At 34.3% G+C, this 25,000-nt stretch overlaps 1 protein-coding gene across 3 annotated transcripts in view; it reads left to right on the plus strand.

Moving 5' to 3' along the window:
• The window catches only part of LOC135194854 (adenosylhomocysteinase-like 1), a 284,838-nt gene that overhangs the window by 29,987 nt on the left and 229,851 nt on the right, over window positions 1-25,000 (plus strand). Inside the window, exons 2-3 of one of the 3 annotated variants that reach the window (XM_064221066.1) lie at window positions 12,513-12,563; window positions 23,576-23,644. The exons of 1 other annotated variant lie outside the window; for it this stretch is intronic. In XM_064221066.1, the coding sequence (XP_064077136.1) occupies window positions 12,513-12,563; window positions 23,576-23,644 (120 nt within the window). The remainder of the gene's footprint in view (window positions 1-12,512; window positions 12,564-23,575; window positions 23,645-25,000) is intronic. One more of the 3 variants, XM_064221075.1, reaches the window with a different exon arrangement.

Below are 25,000 nucleotides of genomic sequence, written 5' to 3' on the forward strand. Positions count from 1 at the left end.
ACAAACCCAACTGTTAGTCCACCGTGAGAACATATTCAAAAATATGAAAAGCGGAAATGAAACAGATGTGGTTTATCTAGACTTTGCAAAAGCTTTTGACAAAGTAGACCATAATATATTAGCAAAGAAAATTAGAAAACACAATATCGTAGATAAAGTAGGAAGATGGTTAAAAGAATTTTTACACAACAAAGAAAACAGATAGTTATTGCAAACGATGAAAAATCGGATGAAACCAAGGTAATATCCGGTGTGCCACAAGGTACGGTGCTAGCTGCAATAGTTTGTTATTATGATTGAAGACATAGACAGTAATGTTAAGGATTCGGTAGTGAGTAGTTTCGCTGATGACAAGAAATAAGTAGAGAAATTACTTGTGATGAAGATAGGAACGCTCTACAAAGAGACCTTAACAAAGTATATGATTGGGCAGAGGTAAATAGGATGGTATTTAACTCTGATAAATTTGAATCAAATAAATTATGGAGACAGAGAAGGAAAGCTATATGCATATAGGGGACCTAATAATGAGACAATCACAAATAAGGAAGCAGTTAAAGACCTTGGTGTGATGATGAATAGGAAACATGTTATGCAATGATCAAATAGCCATTCTGTTGGCAAAATGTAAAGCAAAAATGGGAATGTTGTTACGGCACTTCAAAACAAGAAAAGCTGAACACATGATTATGCTTTATAAAACATATGTTCGTAGTCCACTTGAATATTGCAATATGATATGGTACCCACACTATCAAAAGGATATTGCACAAATAGAGTGTGTACAAAGGTCCTTTACAGCTAGAATAGAAGAAGTTAAGGACCTAGGACTACTGGGAAAAGACTACAATCTTAAAATTATATAGTCTAGAAAGGGAGAAGAGAACGCTACATGATAATTCAGGCATGGAAACAGATAGAAGGAATAACAGAAAATATCATGGAACTAAAAATATCAGAAAGAGCAAGCAGAGGTAGATTAATAGTGCCCAAAACTATACCAGGAAAAATAAGGAAAGCACACAGAACATTAATCCACTACGCACCAGCATCGATAATGCAGCGTCTATTCAATGCGTTGCCAGCTCATCTGAGGAATATATCAGGAGTGAGCGTAGATGTGTTTAAGAATAAGCTCGACAAATATCTAAACTGCATCCCAGACCATCCAAGATTGGAAGATGCAAAATATACCGGAAGATGTACTAGCAACTCTCTGGTAGACATTAGAGGCGCCTCACACTGAGGGACCTGGGGCAACCCGAACGAACTGTAAGGTAAGGTCTGTAAGGTCTCATTAAGTATACTTATTAGATGACAAGGTTTGGAGTTTTCTCTCTCTCTCATTAGGTATACCCTGTAGATGAAAAAGGCCGCAGTATTGAGTGTTCTCTCTCTCTCTCTCTCTCTCTCTCTCTCTCTCTCTCTCTCTCTCTCTCTCTCTCTCTGCATTATCAACAGGGAGACAGGCAGGTTTCTGTCAGCCTGTTTGATATCCTGTCGTCGGCTTGAGATCCTTTTGTCATTCGGACTGCCAGTTGAAGCCCCCCTGTCCTTCACCAGAGGGACTCCTTGTAGGAGTTTTCGAGCAGCGAAGGAATACTGTAACGAAGGACAGATTCTGTAGGAGCGTATATATATGCATAGATGTCAAGTATAAGTTATATATATATACACACACACACACACACACATATATATATATAATATATATATATATATATATATATATATCTATATATATAAATATTGTGTGTGTGTGTGTGTGAGTATGTGTTATAGCACCTTGTAATTCCCCCAAAAAAGTAAATAAAAAGAAGTTATAAAGAGTTAGGGAGAAGCCAAGAAGAAGTTAAAGAGAAACCCGCCCACATTTCTTAATATAACCCCCCGCCCCCCCATGAAGAAGGAAAAAATAAATAAACTGCAGTATTATACCGTCCATCAGAATGGCCTCTGCTTCCTCTGCCTACCAATGAGGTCACGTGCTACGGTGGTGGCGGTATGTGGTGTATGTGTGTGTTTGTGTTGATTCCTAAGTCGCACAACCATTGTATGTGCTGTACTTGTTTGTGATCCATGGTTCTCTGTGGTGGCTTATGCGTATGGTATGGTGACCCTGGTCTCTGCTATTATGACTTACGTATGTGTATGTATGTAAATGTTTGTGTGTTTTCTACATCACACAAACACTGTTTGTGCTGTACTTGTTTGTGATGAGCTGTTTTATGTGAGGCGTTATTCTTATGGTATGGTGACACTTGTCTTAGCAATAAAACTTATGTATGTGAATGTTTGTGCTTATTCCTAAGTTACACAAACACTGTATGTGCTGTATTTGTTTATGATACGTGGTTCTCTTGGGCGGGTTGGGGAGGTTGGGAGGGTTTTTGTCATGGTATGGTGACCCAAGTCTCTGCAAAAAAGACTTGTGTATGTGATTGTTTGTGTTTATTCCTAAGTCACACAAACACTGTATGAGCTGTACTTGTATGTGAATTGGCCGCTATTACTAACATTACTTAAACCACTGATGACAGTAGGTCAGAAATGACTATTGTGAAGATAACTTAGACCACTGCCATGATATACTATGAAGATTGATTTGAATGATGATAACATTACAAAGTCTGGACGTTAATAACATCAAGTATCCCCCAGGAGAGGTGGAACATACATCCTGCCAATGTGAACACTCTCGAGAGGGACTGAGAATCTCCAGCCCTGTGATTGGCTTATCAGCAGCCAATCAGGAGCGTCGAAAGGGGCTGGCTTAGACATCACGGCTGATGTGAATCTACTATAATACTGCATGAAGGCAAATTTAACAGTGGTGGGAAGTTACAACGACTATCATAACAAATACTACTACTACTACTTCTATTACTATCACTATTCCTACTACTAAAATGATAGTACTGCCCTCAAACTGATTATAAGTGGTCTTGAGGGTGGTGGCGTCTCAAACTCTGCTATTGTGAATTGTGGAGAAAATAAATGAATACCCCTTGAGTGCGGGTATTCGTTGAATACTCAAAGAGTACCCTAGACGAGTTTTAAATTTTGCTGGGCATTACGTGGGTATGTGTCTGTTTGTCTGTTTGTTTGTTTCCTTTGTCCTTTATTTGTGTTTGTTTAATTCGTGTTTACTGAAATAGTTTTGTTTTTGCAGTATATATATATATATATATATATATATATATATATATATATATATATATATATAAAAAATAGAGAGAGAGAGAGAGAGAGAGAGAGAGAGAGAGAGAGAGAGAGATCCTTCACAAAAGTTACAAGTATTCAAGGACTTGGCTGACCTCATCGTCTGGTAGCTGTAAAAAGTGACATTTAATACATAAGTATTCTAGCAAGTCTTGGGATGGTCACCCATTCAGATCCTGACCAAAGGCGACGCTTCATGAGCACATTACAAATATTACGCATCCGGTTAAACTTATATATTAAATATTCATTAATAAATGGGGCCTATTTAAAATTGACCGTTACAGGCAAACACACGTACATAGAGCTACCCCGCCAGCTGACATTAATTCCTAGGCGTCCTGTGTTAATGAGATGCTTTGAGGGCACTAATGTAATATTCTCTCTCTCTCTCTCTCTCTCTCTCTCTCTCTCTCTCTCCTCCTTTAGCCTCTGGCTCTCTCTATATCCCCCCACCCTCCCTCTCTCTCTCAGCTTCTAGCTCTGTCACTCCTCAGCGTCTCTCTCTCTCTCTCTCTCTCTCTCTCTCTCTCTCTCTCTCTCTCTCGTGTCCTTAATGAATCTGATTATTCCTGACTAAAAAAACTTCTATTTATATTGATACTGGTAAACGTTTTCAGTAATTATTGTTATAAAGGAAAGTGTTTCTTTATATTCATAATTTTATTTAACACATTTTATTTAATTTTTTCTTTTGATATTTATGATTTTATTTGATTTTTTAAAATATTTATCATTTTATTTCAGTTTGATATTTATCTTTTTATTTGAATTACTCTTTAATAATTATAATTGTATTTAAATATTTCTTTAATATGTATAATTTTGTTTGATCTATAATTTTATTTGAACTTCTCTCTAATAGTTATAATTTTATTTAAATTTTTCGTTATATTTATAATTTTATTTAAATTTTTCTTTAGCATTTACATTCCATTCAAATATTAAAATAATTATACATCTTTTTATTTGAATTCTTCTTTTAATATTCAGAATTTAATATAAATTTGGCTCTGACATTTCCCATGTAATTTAAATCTGTCTATAATATTTATTCATTTATTTACACTTTTTTTTTTTTTTCAAAACAGATTAAAATCCAGCTAGGAGTTCCCAGCGACTAAATACAAAATCAGGTTTTAACTCATTTCCGGGAAGCTATTATTGGAGAATTTTTTTTTTCTATCCCGGGGGCAAATGATAATGCCTCGTGCGTCAATTGAGAACCTTGAGAGAGAGAGAGAGAGAGAGAGAGAGAGAGAAGAGAGAGAGAGAGAGAGAGAGAGAGAGATATTTCTCATTTACTTCGACTTAACTGAATTGCTTGGTAGGCCAATTGTGAATGCGGAGAGAGAGAGAGAGAGAGAGAGAGAGAGAGAATTTCTTATTTCCTTCGGCTTAACTGGATTGCTTGGTAGGTAAATTGTGAACGCGGAGAGAGAGAGAGAGAGAGAGAGAGAGAGAGAGAGAGAGAGAGAGAGAGAAAATTTCTTATTTACTTCGACTTAACTGGATTGCTTGGTAGGCCGATTGTGAATGCGGAGAGAGAGAGAGAGAGAGAGAGAGAGAGAGATTTCTCATTTACTTCGACTTAACTGAATTGCTTGGTAAGCCAATGCGGAGAGAGAGAGAGAGAGAGAGAGAGAGAGAGAGAGAGAGAGAGAGAGAGAGAGAGAATTTCTTATTTCCTTCGGCTTAACTGGATTGCTTAGTAGGTAAATTATGAATGCGGAGAGAGAGAGAGAGAGAGAGAGAGAGAGATGAGGAGAGAGAGAAGAGAGAGAGAGAGAACTAAGAAAAAAAAAAAAAAAAAAAAACCCCCCCCAAAAAAAAGTCTCCCTTAAATTATCGTGAATTTGACCGAGTGGCATTTTAGGGGTCTTTCGGTAAGGGTCCTTCAAGTCCTTTGGAAACGTTTGGTGGGACCTACACACTGATTTGGTACTCCGGTATCCTACTCTATTGAGGGTTGAAAAATAAATATAATTTTTCTTGTATGTATATGATATGTTATATATTATATATATATATATAAAATAAATAATTTTTCTTGTATGTATATGTAGATATTATATATATATATATATATTTGTGTGTGTGTGTGTGTGTGTGTGTGTTTGTGTGTGTGTGTGTGTGTGTGTGTGTGTGTGTGTGTGTGTGTGTGTTTGTAGAGAGAGAGAGAGAGAGAGAGAGAGAGAGAGAATCCACATAAATTTCAGATCTATTTGATACATTGTACGACGCACATATATTTGTAGATACTCCTATGTATAAAAAAAACTTGATATGTATACGTACACACGAACATAGCAAAATACACCCATACACATATATGTATATATCAGTATTATGATGATTTTGAAATACCCACATAATAAATCCTATTTAATTATTTTAAATTTTCAATAACTTCATCCCTTCTAAGAACTATTGATCGCCTTTCCGTTTATATGTATCCTTTACGCCGCTGAAGGTCGGTCGAAGCCTTTTGACGATCGATTCCGTTGCGGGGGGGGGGGGGGGGGGTGGGGGGGTGGCGGGGTGCTTTTGCATCTGGCGTCCATATTGTCAAAGTCGGTGCATCGGTCGTTTCCCCCTGTTTATAGTTCCTCATTGGACGAGTCACGAACACGCTCGAATACCGACCTCAACAAAGCGATGGAAATGAATTTCTCGATGTGGTTCGGATCCCACGATAAGCTGGAGGTCCCGTCGTTGCTAGGTGACCAATTGGTTCTTAGCCATTTGAAGAATATCTCATCCTTCGGGCCAGCCCTAGGAGAGATGTTAGTCAGCTCATTGGTCTGGTTAAACTAAGATATAATTGAATTTCTCTTGTTTATTAAGCTGATATTGGTGGGCTACTTTAGATAGGGCGAATATATCTTCTTTTTTGAGTGACATATTTGTTTGAGCTGTGAAATTAACTGGTACTTTGGGTAAGACAGATGTTTGTAATTATTCTTTTTTAAATAAAAAAAAAAATTCAATTTTTATGTTGCGTACTTTAAGTAATTTTTCGCCGTTTTCGTTCAAGGTATTTATAATTTATTTCAGGCGAATATTTCTTAATATTTCAGTTTTAGATGTATATTTCGTGGTAGATTATATTTTTCCTGATTTTCAACGTTTTTATATATATTTATTTTTAAGTCTTCTATTTTCCTGTAGTTGCGTAATACCTTGATAAGATTATTGTTTTTCTCTTTCATGACTTTTAGATGATTTTTATTTTTCAGAATAAAAAAAATATTGTGCTGGTTTTGTCTGTCCGTCCGCACTTTTTCTATCCGCCCTCAGTAGTTTTCATTATATTTAATATTAAAGTTAGCCGTAATCGTACCTCTGGCAACGCAAGAACGAACACAGGCCACCACAGCCTGGTGAGTGATTCGTGGGCCACGGAACGTACAGTATCATACCAAGACCACACGAAGAGGTATATATTTTCGGTCGCCTTGCTTATGCGCTGTACAGAAAGTTTGCTTGCACCGCAGTTTTGACTTACAATTCTTCTTATTTCGCGTCGTTGGGTGATTTATTGACAATTTTTTTTTTTTGCTTTTACTCAATCTTTATTATTTTATATATATTTCCCAAGCATTGTTTTAATGTTAAAATTTCTAACCAATTCACGTAATTGCGCTCGCTCTCTCCTTGGCCCCGCCCTCCTGCCCTCAAGGGTACTAAAACTACGACTCCCAAAAATACGACCTTGAAGTCCTTGCCAGGGTAAAACCGGTATACTCAGTACGAGACTCGGATCGAGAAATGACCGTATCCGGACATAACCTGATCGAGAAATAACCGGATCGGGACGTCACCGGATTGCAGATAAGTGTTGCAAGGCGTCGGGTCTCTCTCTCTCTCTCTCTCTCTCTCTCTCTCTCTCCTAACTTCGTAATACTATTTCGAAGGAAATCTGGTAACATTCTTGACTAGGCTGAGCGACCCCGAGAGAGAGAGAGAGAGAGAGAGAGAGAGAGATTGTAAGGATTTGTGAAATGCTTCAGAATTTGTTCCTGGTACTTATGTCGCAAGAGAATATTCGTGTCGGATCTTCCAGCGTACAGATTTCCAGCATACTGATTTTCCAGTTGTAAGATTTTCCAGCGTTACAGCTTTTCCAGCTTACAGATTTTCCTGCGTACACATTTTCCAGCATTACACCTTTTCCAGCCTACAGATTTTCCAGCATATTTTCCAGCTTGCAGATTTGTAAGGCTCCAGATTTTCCAGCATACAGATTTGTAAGCCTACAGGTTTTCCAGCATACAGATATATAAGCCTACTGATTATCCAGCATATTTTCCAGCATAAAGATTTTCCTGGATTACAGCTTTTCCAGCATACAGATTTTCCAACATACAAATTTCCATTGCACAGATTTCCAGCATACAGATTTCCAGCCTATAGATTTTCCAGCGTACTGTACATACGTATATCAGCAACTCTTGTAAGCGGATTGGAGAGACCATTGTGGGTAATACTGGAATGTAGCTGGGAGCTTATGGAAAGGGAGGGGGGGGGTTGTTAGGGAATTGTGAGTTCTGGGTAAGACAGGAGTGGCAATTGTGTAGTGGCTGGGGGAGGTTTAGTGGTGGTATCTTTGTGTATTGTCTGGGTGTAGGGGGTTGAGTAGGGGCTGTTGGAAGTGGGAATGGGAATAGGAATGGGAATAATGCCACCAGGAAGAACCTTCTCATAATTTGATTTAAGGCGAAACCTTGTTTCCTGTTTCCCCTCAAGAGATTTCATTTGATTTTGTCGACATTTTTCAAATAAAAATTTATCCGATTTTGTCTCCTCCATTTTGTCCGCCATTTTTTGTGTGTGTTTGTGAGGTGGCTGATTATTCAGCTTTTTGTTTTATATGAAGTAGAGGCCGGTGGAACTGGCAATTTTCTGTGCTCGTACATCCCAGCTTGTTGGAGACGGTTGGTGGCCTATGAAATTGTTGCTTGTGAATGGTAGTTATTTTTATTCATAATAATAATAATGATAATAATAATAATAATAATAATAATAATAATATAATAATAATAATAATAATGGAGAAACAACAACAACAACAACAACAACAACAAACAACAACAAACAACAACAACAACAATAATAATAATAATAAATCTTCCTCCTACGAGGTAACCGAACTCCATCAGTGTATCGTAATTACACTAATAACGTTAAATAAAAGTGATTTAGCGTAATTATTTTTGTCGCTCAGTTACATGCCGTCAACAGCCCAGCTCGTAATTACTCCCTGGCATTTATTTAGATGAGGGTCTAATGTAATTAATATGTATTGGTTCAGTCCCGATAATTAACTCGGTAACAAGAATGGTTGGCTGTCCTTTGGGTGAACGTTCTTTTGTCAGGGGTTTGTGTGGTCTATATATAGTATATATATATATATATATATATATATATATATATTTATATTTTATAATATATAATATAGTATATATATATATATAATATTATATATATATATATATATATATATGTAATATATTTTCAATTCGCTCAGGTAACTCTTAAGCCATCATCTCAGTAGAAGCCTATACTATAAATAGGATATCATATTCGGAGCAATGTTTTGTATACAATGCACAGCAGCGCTCAAAACTCGTTGGATTTCGTCCTTAAAGATGGTGGACTTGTTGACAATAGTGACGCCGGTGAATCATAACGATGTTTATTTTTATAATTTTTTTTTTTACTTTTATTTATTATTTTTCTAGACACTATTATCCGTTAGGCTTATTGGAATGGCTGTCGACGATACGTAGTAGGAAGTCTCTATCTCTCTATCTCTTCTCTCTCTCTCTCTCTCTCGCTCTCTCTCTTCATCTCTCTCTCTCTCTCTCTGGCTTCTCCCTTTTTTTTTGTCTTCTTCGTTGAAATCGTCGAGGAGAGGAATCAATTTTTTTAAAGTTTTTTGAGTAATGGTTTGTTTTGATTGTGTGTGTGTGTGTGTGTGGTTGTGAATATATTAGTGTATGTGTGGTGTATATATATTATATATATATATAGATATATATATATATATATATATATATATAGTATATTATATAAATTGATTCCAGGTACACTCTCTCTCTCTCTCTCTCTCTCTCTCTCTCTCTCTCTCTCTCTCTCTCTCTCTCTCTCTCTCTCTCTTTCCTTGCCCCTACAACTAATGCAAACAAAAAATTGCCATCAGGAATCGTTAAGGGCCCTAATGAAATCTTGGAATCCGATCGATGCTCGTTATCGGGAATGGGAATGGGAACCGGGCCTTAACGGGAGGGTCTCACACCTCAGTACAGCATTCCCGAAATCACTTGACTGACGCCAGACAGACAGACGATCTGGAGTGATCGGCGATCGCTGGAATTATAGGCTGTGATCTGGAACGGAGGTTGCTAATTTATATCTGTTTCAATTAAATTAGATGTCAGTTTTGAATTGTATGAAATCACTTAAAATAAAGCTATATTCTTAATTAAAAATGCAAAGTAAGCAAATTTATAAAATATGAGGGTGCAGCAGATACGTGATTTTTCATAGATTGTAATTAATAAGCATGAAATGCTATAAAAATATGGAAATAATGTGAGTGTATATTTCTCTGATTTAAAATTATGGCCGACAATTAAACATTGTATCATTAAATTCACATGGAAAGGTTATCAGCCAGGCAAAAGGTTATTTGAAGGAACGAAAACTAATGATAAAAATACGAACATTCCAGCATTCAAAATTTCAGCTAAATGAGATTTACTTGGAAAAATATTGGATTGATTTGAAATGACGCATATAGAGCATTTTTGCATCGAAACGGGAGCGTATATCCTGACATATTTTAAGTTTTTTTGCCGTCAGGTTTTGTAAGATAATCTTTGAGGCGTAAACCCCTGTGGCCTTGACCTTCAAAACATTCCTGTCCACACGTCCTGTCCGTGCAAGCAATGCATTTTGGTGCTTGTGCTTGTACAGTTTGCTTTTTCATTAGTTTCCTCTTGGATTCTGTCAGTAAGTGCTCATTGGTCAATGATTGGATTGGTTTATTACTTCTGTTGGAAGACTTCTTGTTGATTTGGTTGTAATGGGATAGCAGTTTTGGTGTCGTGTGTGTGTATATATATATATATATATATATATATATATATATATATATATATAGTATATATATATATATATATATATATATATATATATTATATTATGTGTGTGCGTGTGTGTAAATAGATTCTTCTATTAAAACAGGATACGTCTCGAGTCTCAAGTATAAAAGGCCAATTAAAACACTGGTTTTAAAGCTAAGGACTATATTTAAAAGGCCTCTTATACTTGAGATATATATATATATATATATATATATATATATATATATATATATATATAGATATATATATATATTATAAATGTTAAACTATGTTTCTTTATTTCATGTTGCATTTACAGTATCGTCAACGCTGCAATTCGATCTTGTTGCAAGTTTTTTTTCTTGTTTTTCACTTTGTTGCAACCCTTGACAAATTGTCGTGCTTAACTTAATTTTTTTTAAATACATTTTTAAAAAGGTTTTTACCGATATATTTCACCTGGAGACGTGTCGCGTATATTGTTTTATACTGGTGTATGTATGTTGTACACTCTTGATAGAATTGTGCACTGGGTATTTTTGCATCTGTCTTCGTTGTAACAGGTGTGTGTAAGGTCATATTTCAACTTTTTTACTTATTTATAATCTGTTAATATTAAAATGTAAAGTTGTCAACTGCCCTTATTAAACAGGTGTACGTAAGTTCATACTGTTAACGTATATGTAATTGCAACCTTTTTTCTAAAAGTATACAGGTGTTATTTGTTTTAATATGTGTAAAAGTGTCATATATCCTTAATAAACAGGTGTACTTAAGGTCATACTATTGATCTATATGCAATTTCAACCCTTTTTTTAAAGTGTGCAGGTGTCATTTGCTTCAATATGTATCAAAGTGTCATCTGTCCTTATTAAACAGGTGTACTTTTTCATAACTGTATATTTATATAATCTTATTTAAAGTGTTCAGGTGTCACATGTCCTTAATTACAGGTGTACATATGTCCGTAATTAGTTGATAATGACATATATAATTGCATATTCTTTAAAAGAGTACGTAATCGTGCCATTTGTCTTTGATTTACAGGTGTGCGTACGTAACTCCGCCCTTGAAATTATTGACGTGTATATTTATAAAAAATTTTTCTTAGAGTATGTTTTAATGTACGCATGTGATACAGGTGGAGAATTCAGACCTACAAATACAATACCTTGTTAATTGTGTGTACGCATGTATTTATTATGACAATACATTAGATGTAGGAATCTGTCGGTTGTATTTTATGAATATGGTAATATCTTCTTGACCAATTTGACTTGATGTAGCAGTTAGTGTGTTTTTGTTAAGTGTATTTTTTTCATTTAGATGTAATGAATTAGTTTGGTTAGTTTAGAAATTATATATATAGATATATATATATATATATATATATATATATATATATATATATATATATATATATATAGCGAGCTACAGTGTCCTTTAATATCTAATTCGCTTCTACCTCGGAATAATATATTTTCATATCTGGCTTAACAGAAGGGGAATTTTTATCTCGATAATAGACTTGCCTGGACCGGGGCGCGAACCCACGGAGCCTTTCAAATCCAGGAACGTCAGTGAAGCTTTTACCTACTACACCACCGTAAAAAGCTTCACTGACATTCCTGGATTTGAAAGGCTCCGTGGGTTCGCGCCCCGGTCCAGGCAAGTCTATTATCGAGAAAAAAATTCCCCTTCGGTTAAGCATATATGAAAATATATTAATTCGAGGTAGAGCGAATTAGATATTAAAGGACACTGTAGCTCGATATATGTATATGAATCACGGAAATGTGATATGACATATATATATATATATATATATATATATATATATATATATATATATATATTTATATATAATTATATATATATATATATATATATATTAATATTATATATGATTTATGTTCTAATTATAATTATATATTCATGAACGTGAGATAAAAAAAAAAAACAATAACAATCTAACAGAATGTGCTTTGTGTCCTTATTAGATTAGCGTCAACCAGCCAGTGGATTTTTACCGTGCTTGTTACAAGCAGGAAACAAAAAAAAAAAAAAAAAATAGAGGACCAAAAAAAAAAAAGAAAAAAAAATTACTATTTGTTTGTGTTATGTTTACATCTGCTAATCAGGTAATGACTGCATTTTCAGGCTCAAGATATCGATGGACCAATACGAAAGAAAGCCATTGCATCTTCCCCTGTGAGTTTCATGTGGAAAAAGAATAAAAAAATATATATATAAAACGTTTTTTGTGGTGTTTCATGGCTTGTACTATAATACCACACTTGCCTGACCCCCTGAATAATTAAAGGCATCTCTTCTGCCGTGGTTTACCAACCTGCCTGGGCCAACGGCCATACCACGTTGAAAGCACCGCTTCTCGTCCAACCTGCCTGGGCCTTCCTTGACACCTTACCGCCCCCCCACCCCCCCCCCCCCCCTCCCCCCCCCCCCCCCCCCCCCCTCCGCCTTCCCCTCACCCCCCCAACCCACCAGTACCTCGTGACCTGAGATGACCTATTTAAATTCCCCAGGGCCTATTAAAGATCCTGTTCGAAAGTATTCGAAATTAATTTTTTATTTTTTATTGTTGTTATTTGTGTGTGTGTGTGTGTGTGTACACTTCTTAAAATAACTTATTTTGAACTGCTTCTAATTTAATTTTTGTTTTTTAATTTATTTAATTCATGGACGTGAATGTGTACGCTTATTAATCGCTTTTTTTTCTTGAACTGTAATTTTATATTTTTATTTTCATTTTTGTGTGGACATGACTTGTGTGGTGTTGTGAGCCTACCCTTATTAATTATTCCTTTTCTGCTCTGCTTTTCGATAAGTTTCTAATTGAAATGCCCCTTATTATTACAAGTTCCTCGTTGGACGAGTGGGTTACTTGCTCGCCTTCCGATTCGGTAGCCCCGAGTTCGATTCCTCGCTCTGCCAAGGTGGAGTCAGAGAAACTTTGTTTCTGGCGATTAGAAATTCATTTCTCGATAGAATGTGGTTCGGATCCCACAATAAGCTATAGGTCCCGTTGCGAGGAAAAAAATTGGTTCCTATAGTAGATTCACATCAACCGTGCATCTGATGTCTAGGCCAGCCCCTTACGATGCTCCTGATTGACTGTTGATAAGCCAATCACAGTGCCGGAAACTCTCAGTCTCTCTCGAGAGGCTTCACATATGCAGGATGTATGTTCCACCTTTCCTGACGGATACGTCTTTCAAAAGTATCCCTCAGGAGAGGTGGAACATACATCCTGCCTATGTAAACACTCTTGGGCGACTGAGAGTTTCCAGCCCTGTGACTGACTTATCAACAGCCAATCAGGAGCGTCGTAAGGGACGGGCCTAGACATCAGATGCATGGTGGATGTGAATCTACTGTAACCCAAGGAGCTGTTCATCAGCTTAGTAGTGGTCTGGTTAAACTAAAGATATAATTAGCTCTTGTTTTGTTATTTATATATTTATCGCTATGGTTTTTTTTTTTTTTTTTTGTTGCTTTGCGAAATCTACAAGAATTTTTTTTTTTTGCTTTCTTTGTCTAACGACCCTTGTATTAGTTTCTCTTCTCTCTCTCTCTTCTCTCTCTCTCTCTCTCTCTCTCTCTCTCTCGTGATTCGTATACAAGCACTTGCTTTCTGTAAACACATTCCTGTCGTGATACCGAAAACATGACGAGTCTACAAGCTTACCTGAGCTTCTCGTGTTAAGGTATAATCGATCGGCGTGCATGTATGATAATGTATGATTAGAATAAACGTGGAAATTTATTAATATATTCACGAAAATTTATTAATATATTCACGTAGAGGAATACAGTAACACAACGATGCATATTTATTTATTTATTTATTTATTTATTTATTTATATGTATAGAAATCTAATGAACACACAGTCACGCGTGTGGAACAGAGATAAATTTATCTCCCTCGCCCCTAGAATCGAACCCAGGTTTTTTTGTTTCAATTGTGTGGCGTGGTTGGCAGCGGCGTTACATTTCAATCGAAAACCTTGGGATCGATCTCGATGTAAGTCACAAATATATATATATATATATATATATATATATATATATATATTATATATATATATATATGTGTGTGTGGTGTGTGTGTGATTATTTATTGGAGAGATCCCCACCAATCTCCACCAACCACCACCACCACCTTCTCCAACAAAGTCGTTTCCTCCAACACTGGGGGAGAGAGGCGCTTTGTGTGTTGATAATAACTTTTATGTCGTCTTAGCCATAATAAACCTGATTTATATTTTTTATTTTATAATTGTTTTTTTTCCTTTGTGACTTTTATTTATTATCCCTATTTCCTTTTTCTCCCTCTCTCTGCAGGTATGTTCTACGAGAATTGTCTGTCTGTCTGCTGTCAGTGTCTGTTGGTCGTCCTGTGAAGTCAAATACGGTGATGTTGTTATTATTATTTTTTTTTCGTTTTGATGGTGGAGGCCATTAATTTATATTAGTTTATATGAATGCTACGTGTGTATATTTTGTGTGTTTGTGTGTTAAATGATGTATTTTTTACTACATGATGATGTATGCACATTATTGTCTGTGTTTATGTACGTATGTGTATGTATATGGTAAATTTATGTATGTATGTGTACATAATATGTAAACATATATGTGTAAGCAAATATGATCAATTTTGTGTATGTCTTTGTATGTATTGTATGTATACGGTAAATGTTTGTATGGATGTATGGCTACATATGTATACATTGTATGTATATATATCAACAATTTTTGTGTGTATTTGTATGTATTGTGTGCATATGGTAAATGTTTGTATGTCTACATATGTATACATTGTATGTATGTATGTATAAGTCTAATATGTATACAATATATGTATATATATATATATGTATATTTTTGTACCCATGTATGTACGTAGATATGTTTACATATATGCATATATGGTAAATGTGTAGCTGTGTATATTTATATATGTATGTATGTACGTATTTTAACGGAGAAAGTTCAGGAATAGCGTATTTTAATATATTTTGGGTGTACGAATGTTAGTAATACATTTATTAAAAATAAAAAAAAACATATTTTAAGCCATATATTGAATATATTTTAAGCCATATGTGGAATTAGCCATTTGTGAAACGTATGTGTAATTAGGTAGAATTGATAGACATGGAATAGATATATTCTATTATAAGACATGATTTCAGACATCGCTGAGTTTAGCGTTGATATGCAGAGTCCAAATTGGCCTGGTTATATTCCTTGTGTTCTCTTGTGTAAACAGAGTTATGTGTTGACTGTTTAAACATTGAAAAAGATTTGCAGTTTTACAGTGTTTGGAAGGCTGTAAACCTTTAGTTATTCGTGAAAGTTAATGAATATTGCCCGGCCTAACTTATTCTTTAATAGTCTTAGGGGCCGTTTACGTCAAGAATAAGGGATTGTAGAGTGGAAAAAAATATATACATTCGCATACTTGCTGTAAGATGACCGAATTTTATTGGGTCTCACTCTCTCTCTCTCTCGTTATCCTCTAAACCCCCCCCCCCCCCCCCCCCCCACCCCCCCCCCCACCCCCCCGGCAATTAGAGTAGACTTAAAGGATCACAAAAGCCTCGACCCTCTCGTAGGATCGATCGCGTGCAAAGGATATAAGCTTCAATAGGCTGAGAGAAAATCCACCTGTGAGACGATTGTTGATATGCAGATATTTTTTTTCTTTTCTTTTTTTTGTATTACTGGGTTAACAAGGCTATATTGAATGATGGAATTGGGTTCTCTCTCTCTCTCTCTCTCTCTCTCTCTCTTCTCTCTCTCTCTCTCTCTCTAGGTAAATCGTAAAATGGTATTTGAAATACCTCGTGTTTTTTCCAATTTAGATTCAGTTAGTCCGTTGTAAGTTTTCATGGCTTCTCTCTCTCTCTCTCTCTCTCTCTCTCTCTCTCTCTCTACGCAGAGCACCACATTCTGACGCAGGGATTATCGTAATTATAGTAGGTTCCGCCCATACAATGGAGAGAGAGAGAGAGAGAGAGAGAGAGAGAGAGAGAGAGAGAGAGAGAGAGAGAGAGGAGATATGTGCGTGCGTAGAGACACGACATGCTTTTAATTAAGGCCAATCACACAGTTGAAATTTATCAACGTGGTTCTCGTTAAGTCCAACCTTGCATGTCTGTCGAAACTTCTGTAAATGATGTTGTACTAGTTGTTATAATGAACCTCTTTTGTTGTTGTTGTTGTTATTGTTGATGATGTTCGACGTGTTGTTTTTTCATTCGGTTTTGTAAATTTCAAGGACTCGTGGTTTTTTTTTTTTTTTTTTTTTTTTTTTTTTTTTTTTTTTTTTTTTTTTTTTTTTTTTTTTTTTTATTTTGTCTTGAATTTAAGTTTTTTTTTTTTTTTTTAGAGGATTTTCTCATAAATTTTATGTCATGTTTTCGATTATTTAGGAAGGAGGTATCCTTGAGAGAGAGAGAGAGAGAGAGAGAGAACCTATGGTGATTTATCGTCCTTATTGGGGAAGAAATCATGGTAGTTTTGGAGGAGAATCGTGTATTTTTTTGTCTTAAAATCGTTTTTGTTTTTTTTTTTTTTTTAAAGAAAACGTTAATTTTGAAAAAAAAAAAAGTTTTTAAGTGTTGTTTTTTACATAAAAAATATATTGAAGTTTTTTATATATGTATTTGTCCTGATAATGGAAATCAAATATCTTTTTATACGGAATTTGTTTTTTTTTTGTTTTATTAATTAATACACTACGTATATTTAATTGCGCGCACACACACACACACACACACACACATATGTTCACAAGTTGCCTTCTTTAGATTTTATTTCTTCATACATTCATTCGTTTATCAAGCAGTTTCTTGTACTTATCCGTAAATTTGTTAGTTATATTCTTTGCATATATTCAGATACCTGTTTTTTTAATTCTATTTCATCAATATATTAATTCGTTCATTAATTTTTCCTATATCCTTAAATTTGTTTCACATGTGTAACACAATCTCTGACGCTCAGATGTAAAAAAAAAATATTTATGTATATTTTTTCATATATTCAGATACCTGATTTTTCATTGTATTCCATCATATTTATTCGATTATTAATTTTTCTTATATTTATCAATTTTTTTTATTTTGTTATTTTGTTACGCAATCTCTCTGGGACAGTCCAGTACTTCATCATTGACGCTCAGTTGTATATATAAAATATAAATAAAGAAAATACCGGAAGTATTTCCCTGTCGGTGCCATTTTTCCAAGCGGAAGTTGACGTCACGAAATTGACGAGAGAGAGAGAGAGAGAGAGAGAGAGAGAGAGAGAGAGAAATAAATAGGCGAATTTAACCTTCGGGCGAAATGACATGGGGTGGATTATTCGCTGGAGTGGGGACTAAAAAATTTGAAGGTCACGTTTTCGTTGTGTTTGTGGTGTGACTCTCTCTCTCTCTCTCTCTCTCTCTCTCTCTCTCTCTCTCTCTCTGTTGTTATTTGGTTGAAATTGACAAGCTCTCTTTCGCTTTTTATTTTGATCTCTCTCTCTCTCTCTAATCAGAAAATGTGCTGCATGCAACATTCCGACCCATCCACAGTGTGCTGAGGTAATACAAGATTTGAGAAAAGATACAAAGAATTTTTTTTTCAAAACTGTCTATCATGGGATAGACAATGTTATTAAATCAAGATTGAATGTACAAATAGTTGAGGATGAAGGAAGAAGAGGAAGAGGAAGAAGAAGAAGAAAAAGAAGAAGAGGAAAACGGAAGAGAAGTAAACAAAAATGAAATGACAGAAAAAAATAAGGAAAACAAAGAACAAGATAAAAGTATGGAGATGCAGAGATATCATTGATACTACATATGAGGCAATAAAAATAAAGCAGCATACCTACGAAGAAAAAATAAATTACGATATGACAACAGAAAAGCAAATCCCGAAGAGGCTCTACCCAGATCTACACAATGACGGGAAAGAGGAAAAAAATAGACAAGAAAGACAAAATCTGCAACCTTTTGAAAAAAGAGGGAATGCAGATTTGGAGAAAGATGTACTACAAACATCCTAAGATATGTCAAAACTATGAAATATATGGTAAAATGTGCATACTTAGATGGACTATGGGGATGATTGCAGAGATCTGCATCCAAAAATATGTAAAAACCTAAAAGAAGGAAAAGGATGTAAGTTCGACAAAAAATGCAAATATATGCACCCTGTAGCCATGAATCAAATAAATCAAATAAATAACCAACCAAGTAATAAAATCCAAAATAAGAAAGAAACAAATAAAGAGAGAAATCAAGATATCAGGTAAAAGAGAAAAGCAAACCACCAATGAGATATGCAGGGTAGGGTTGTCAGCAAAAAATTTCAAAGCATCAGCTCCGAAATTCTACTCAAGAGATAATAACTGTATTTATTATGCAAGAGGATATTGCAGAAACGGAGAAAATTCGAGTTCAGATTCAGACACAAAAATGAATAATTATGATGAAGGAAGATCAAATATTATGGAAAAGTTGGATTTTTTAATGTCAGAATTTCTGGCAAAATGAAAAAAAAAAAAGAAGAACAACATACCAGAACAGGAAAGAGACATGAAAAGCTAGACATGGGGAAAATCATTATTACTACCATTATTAAATGAAGGAGGGGGGGGGGGGGGAAAACACGCAAACCATCATAGTGATGAATGCGCAGGGTTTAGTTACGAGTAACTCAAAAAAGAAAAATAGAGTATTACTTAGAAGAACTAACCCAAAATGAAAAAAATGAAAAGAAAATAGATATAATGAAATATAAGTGAAACCTGGTATTCCCAAGAGACTGGAATGATGATCAAATAAAAGGGTTCCAAACTTATAGATCAGATAGAAAAAATAGAATGGAATCAAGGGGGAACTGCAATATATGGGAAAGACAAAAAACAATGGAAAAAATATATGAGAAATATAGTAACTCAGAATGTGAACTAATAGCGGTAGAGAATTTGAATCTGAAAAATTGATGAACATAGTAATATATAGACCTCCTAATACTAAAGAGTTTGACTTAATAATTGAAAAATTGGATGATATATGTAGAAATCACAAGGACTGGACTATTCTCCTATCTGGTGACTTCAACTTTCCTTTCGTAGAATGGAAAGAACGAATAGGAGATTGTGGTTGTACTTATACATATAAAAAAGAGAGTAATAAAGAGTGCAGAAGATAAGAGGCAATTTGAAAAGCTATTAGATATGCTCTAGAATCAACATTCAACAAATAAATCACCTGCCAACAAGAAAGGAAATACTTTAGACCTAGTATTTGTGAACGAGATGAATTATGTTAAGAAATAATAGTTTATAATGCGAGTATTTCAGACCATAATGTCATGAATTAACAGTTCATTCCAAAGCAAGTGAAAATAGAGATAAGCAAGAAATGAAAAAGTGGGAAGGATATGGAAAATACAACTTCTACAGTAAAAATATAAAATGGTCAGAAATTAATGAAGAATTAAACAAAGATTGGGATAACATTTTCGTAAGTGATGACATAAGGGTAAATACGGAGATATTATATAAAATATTGGAGAAAATAGTGGAAAAATATATACCGAAGAAGAAAAGAAAAGTAAACATCATTCATGCATACCCAAGAGGGCCAGGAAAGGAATCTTGGATTTGTTCCAGAAAATCAGAAAGTGGAAAAAAGGTCTTGCAAAAGAAAAAAATGCATGGAAAGTTATAGAACTAAAAAGTAAGATAGAAAAGCAGAACAAAAGATTATACAATCAAAAGAAAATGAAAAACGGGACTTGGAAGAAAAAACCCTATAAATATCAAGCAAAACCCCAAACTATTATACTCATATGCGAAGAAGATGAATAAAAGAAGAATAGAAAATAGGCCCCTCTGAGAATTGAAGGGAGATTAACGAATGAAAAAAAGGAAAATTTGAACATACTGGCAGAACGATATAAAGAGAGAATTCACCCCTAGGAATAGATAATGAAGATAATGATATAGAAGTAAGGGAAGGAAAATAGTGAATATTTAGCTGACATAGAAATTAATGAAGCTGATATTGTGCAGGCAATTAATGAAATTAAAAATGGAGCTGCTGCAGGGAGGCCGGATGAGTGGAGTCCCTGCTATTTTGTTAAAGAAAGTAGTTCATTCTATCGCAAAGCCACTTACAATATTATTAAGACAAAGTGTAGATACAGGCAAGATTTATGATGAGCACAAATTAGCATATATCACCCTACTTTCAAAAAGTGGATCAAGACTAGAGGCAAGTAATTATAGGCCTGTGAGTCTAACATCACATATTATGAAAAGTGTATGAAAGGGTAATGAAGAAAAATATTATGAAACATTTAATAAAAAATAATTTGTTTAATATAGGACAACACGGTTTCGTACCCGGAAAAAGTACACAAACCAACTGTTAGTCCACCGTAGAGAACATATAAAAAATATGAAAAGCGGAAAATGAAACAGATGTGGTTTATCTAGACTTTGCAAAAAGCTTTTGACAAAGTAGACCATAAATATTAGCAAAGAAAAGTTAGAAACACTATCGTAGATAAAGTAGGAAGATGGTTAAAAGAATTTTTACACAACAGAAAAACAGATAGTTATTGCAAACGATGAGAAATCGGATGAAACCAAGGTAATATCCGGTGTGCCACAAGGTACGGTGATAGCTGCAATATTGTTTGTTATTATGATTGAAGACATAGACAGTAATGTTAAGGATTCGGTAGTGTAGTTTCGCTGGTGATGACACAAGAATAAGTAGAGAAATACTTGTGATGAAGATAGGAAACGCTCTACAAAGAGACCTTAACAAAGTAATATGATTGGGCAGAGGTAAATAGGATGGTATTTAACTCTGATAAATTTGAATCAATAAATTATGGAGACAGAGAAGGAAAGCTATATGCATATAGGGGACCTAATAATGAGACAATCACAAATAAGGAAGCAGTTAAAGACCTTGGTGGTGATGATGAATAGGAACATGTTATGCAATGATCAAATAGCAATTCTGTTGGCAAAATGTAAAGCAAAAATGGGAATGTTGTTACGGCACTTCAAAACAAGAAAAGCTGAACACATGATTATGCTTTATAAAACATATGTTCGTAGTCCACTTGAATATTGCAATATGATATGGTACCCACACTATCAAAAGGATATTGCACAAATAGAGAGTGTACAAAGGTCCTTTACAGCTAGAATAGAAGAAGTTAAGACCTATAGACTACTGGGAAAGACTACAATCCTTAAAATTATATAGTCTAGAAAGGAGAAGAGAACGCTACATGATAATTCAGGCATGGAAACAGATAGAAGGAATAACAGAAAATATCATGGAACTAAAAATATCAGAAAGAGCAAGCAGAGGTAGATTAATAGTGCCCAAAACTATACCAGGAAAAATAAGGAAAGCACACAGGACATTAATCCACTACGCACCAGCATCGATAATGCAGCGTCTTATTCAATGCGTTGCCAGCTCATCTGAGGAATATATCAGGACGTGAGCGTAGATGTGTTTAAGAATAAGCTCGACAAATATCTAAACTGCATCCCAGACCATCCAAGATTGGAAGATGCAAAATATAACCGGAAGATTGTCTAGCAACTCTCTGGTAGACATAGAGGCGCCTCACACTGAGGGACCCTGGGGCAACCCGAACGAACTGTAAGGTCTGTAAGGTCTCTCTCTCTCTCTCTCTCTCTCTCTCTCTCTCTCTCTCTCATCTCTCAGCTGGAGTGGATTTGGCAGAATTAATAATGCTTATCATCTACCCTTATCCAAGCTTCCGTTTTATCTACGCTTAGTTCTAACTAAGGACTTAACTTAACCACTAATACCTTAAGTGATGTTTTTTTGAATGATTCAAGTTTAATCTATATTTATTTTATTATAGTTATATTAGTATAAAACTTTAATTCTAAAGAATTCTTAAATATATCAGCATTTTGATATACGAATATAATTAAAATAACCTTTTTGTAACTTACAATGCTCTGTTATTGCCTTATACAGGGTGTCCATATGTGTCCATAAAGTGCCAGTACCATTGCTAGTATTTATTGCTTGTAATGGTACTGGGATTTTATGGACACCCTGTATGATCGGTTAGTGTAAATATAGATTTTATTATTATTATTATTATTATTATTATTATTATTATTATTATTATTATTATTATTATTATTGTTGTTGTTGTTGTTGTTGTTGTTGTTGTTGTTGTTGTTATCGGAAGAATGCTAAGTGATGACGTCTGCTGAAATCTAAATAAACATGAGTTTAAATAGAATTTTTTTTTTAAATATTGAACGATTAAGGTGAATAAGCCATGATTTCATAAGTTTGTTTATTATTATATATTATTATTATTATTATTCTTATTATTATTATTATTATTATTATTATTTATTAGAAGATGAACCCTATCAACTTTTAAATTTGAAGCTCCCATAGAATATGATGCTGTTCATAGGAATAAAAAGTTATAAAAAAACAGAAAAAAAATCAGTTTTGAGAAAAGAAAGATAAATAGATTAAAAGATTATTAAATAAACAGATAAAAAATATATGTAAATTATGAAAACACAAGCTAAAGTGCTTTAGGGTGGTTAAAAATGAATAGCTGTAAATGTAAGTAAGTGATTTAAATGAAAGAATTGCCTTAGGGTAGTTAAAACAGATATGTAAATATTAGTTAATTATTAAGATACAAAAATTGCTCTAGAGTAGTCAAAATAGATGTAAATATAAGTCAAATATATATTGTATTCTGGAACTAAACCCTCATTTTAAATATGTTTCATTAAAAGTAAATGCTGCCTCATCTGCGTTATTTTCATAAAGGTTCTTCTCGGTTTTTCTAATTATCGTTTTCTCATTGTTGCTTAAACAATGAGAAAACAATAATTAGAGAATAGAGAAGAACCTTTATGAAATTAACGCAGATGAGGTAGCAATTACTTTTAATGAAACGTAACATATATGTTACAAGAATTGTTTAGATTAATAAAGTATATATTACAAGAATTGCTTTAGATTAATGAATAACAAAAGACCACCAGATAAGTATATAGGTCTCTCATACAAGACATCCCCACCCTCCCAACCCGAGATAAATTGTACTTTCTTGATTGACACTTTATACCCATTTTATGCCCATTCAATACCCAGTGGGAGAGTCACTCTAGTCGTGCCCGGCTGCCCAGGAGATTGTCGACAGTTACCGGTCCCCAGGTTCCTGTAAGTTCAGATTTTGTGTGTGAGAGTGTGTGTGTGAGCAGACCCCTTTTACTATTCATATCTCGCTTCGTGGTCGCTATATAATAATTGTGTGTGTGTGTCTATATATGGGTTATTAGATATATATATATATATATATATATCTATACATGTCATATATATATATATATATATATATTCATATCTCGATTCGTGGTCGCTATATAATAATGTTGTAAGTGTGTGTCTATAGAAATATATATATATATATATATATAATATATATATATATATATATATAGATTTATATATATATATATTACAGTGTAACCATAAAGTCCCAGTACCGTTTCTAACAATAAATACTTGGAATGGTACTGGGACTTTATGGACAACCTGTATGTACATATATATATATATTATATATATAGATATATATATGTATATAGATATATAGATATATATATATAGAGTATATAGATATATATATATACACATATAATTCCCTTGGCATACCAATTTGGCGCTTTATTGTAAGTCTGTCTCCCCTTGCAAAAAATAAAATATAAAATAAAAAACGTGCTTATTACTGATGTATTCACCCCCATTAATATATTTTGAATTATTTCCTTGGTTTGAAAAAAAACAATAGAAATATGTCGTGGGTTTGGTGAAACTGGATTAACTTTTTTTTTTGGACAGAAGGATAATTTTTTTAATTCCACATTTATGAAAGAGTTTTAATCTTTTAAAAATATATTTTTTTATGTTATTCCTTAACTTTCGTGCATGGCTTATGTCTTGTCCTTTGAACCAAGTCATGTTGACAAGTTGAAGGCTGTAGTAGTAGTAGTGATATTGGAGTTCTGTTGTAGTGTGTTGAAAGAATATACCTTTTAATCACTGCATATCACAAATATATAATATCTTCTCCATTATCAATCTATTAATCATTTCTTCATCTGTATCATATACAAACATATCGGTCAGTTGCTCGTCCTTGTCAACGAAAATTTTTATATAAATAATGTTGATTATCTCCGAGGGGGAAATGGAGTTGCTACCCTCCTTTGTACCGGCTCTCCCTATACCATCACGGAGGTAAACAAAGAAGAATATAATTTTAATATTTTTGTATGATATTCATAAGAATCTTAGCGAATGGCTGTGGTTGAAAGAAGAATGTGTGTACTTTAACTTCTCATTTTACATTCTTCCTCCATTTCTTTATTTCTCTGTTTCATTTCCCTGTTTGACATTAAATTTGCACTTATACTCAAACGCGTCTGAGATCCATTCCTGACCTGGCCTGGCCCGGCTCAGCCTGGTTTGACCTGCTGACTTTTTCATCGTCGGGTCAAGGCAAACGCCAGGTCT

The sequence above is a fragment of the Macrobrachium nipponense genome, chromosome 20, assembly GCF_015104395.2.
Source record: "Macrobrachium nipponense isolate FS-2020 chromosome 20, ASM1510439v2, whole genome shotgun sequence".
Lineage (NCBI taxonomy): Eukaryota > Metazoa > Arthropoda > Malacostraca > Decapoda > Palaemonidae > Macrobrachium > Macrobrachium nipponense.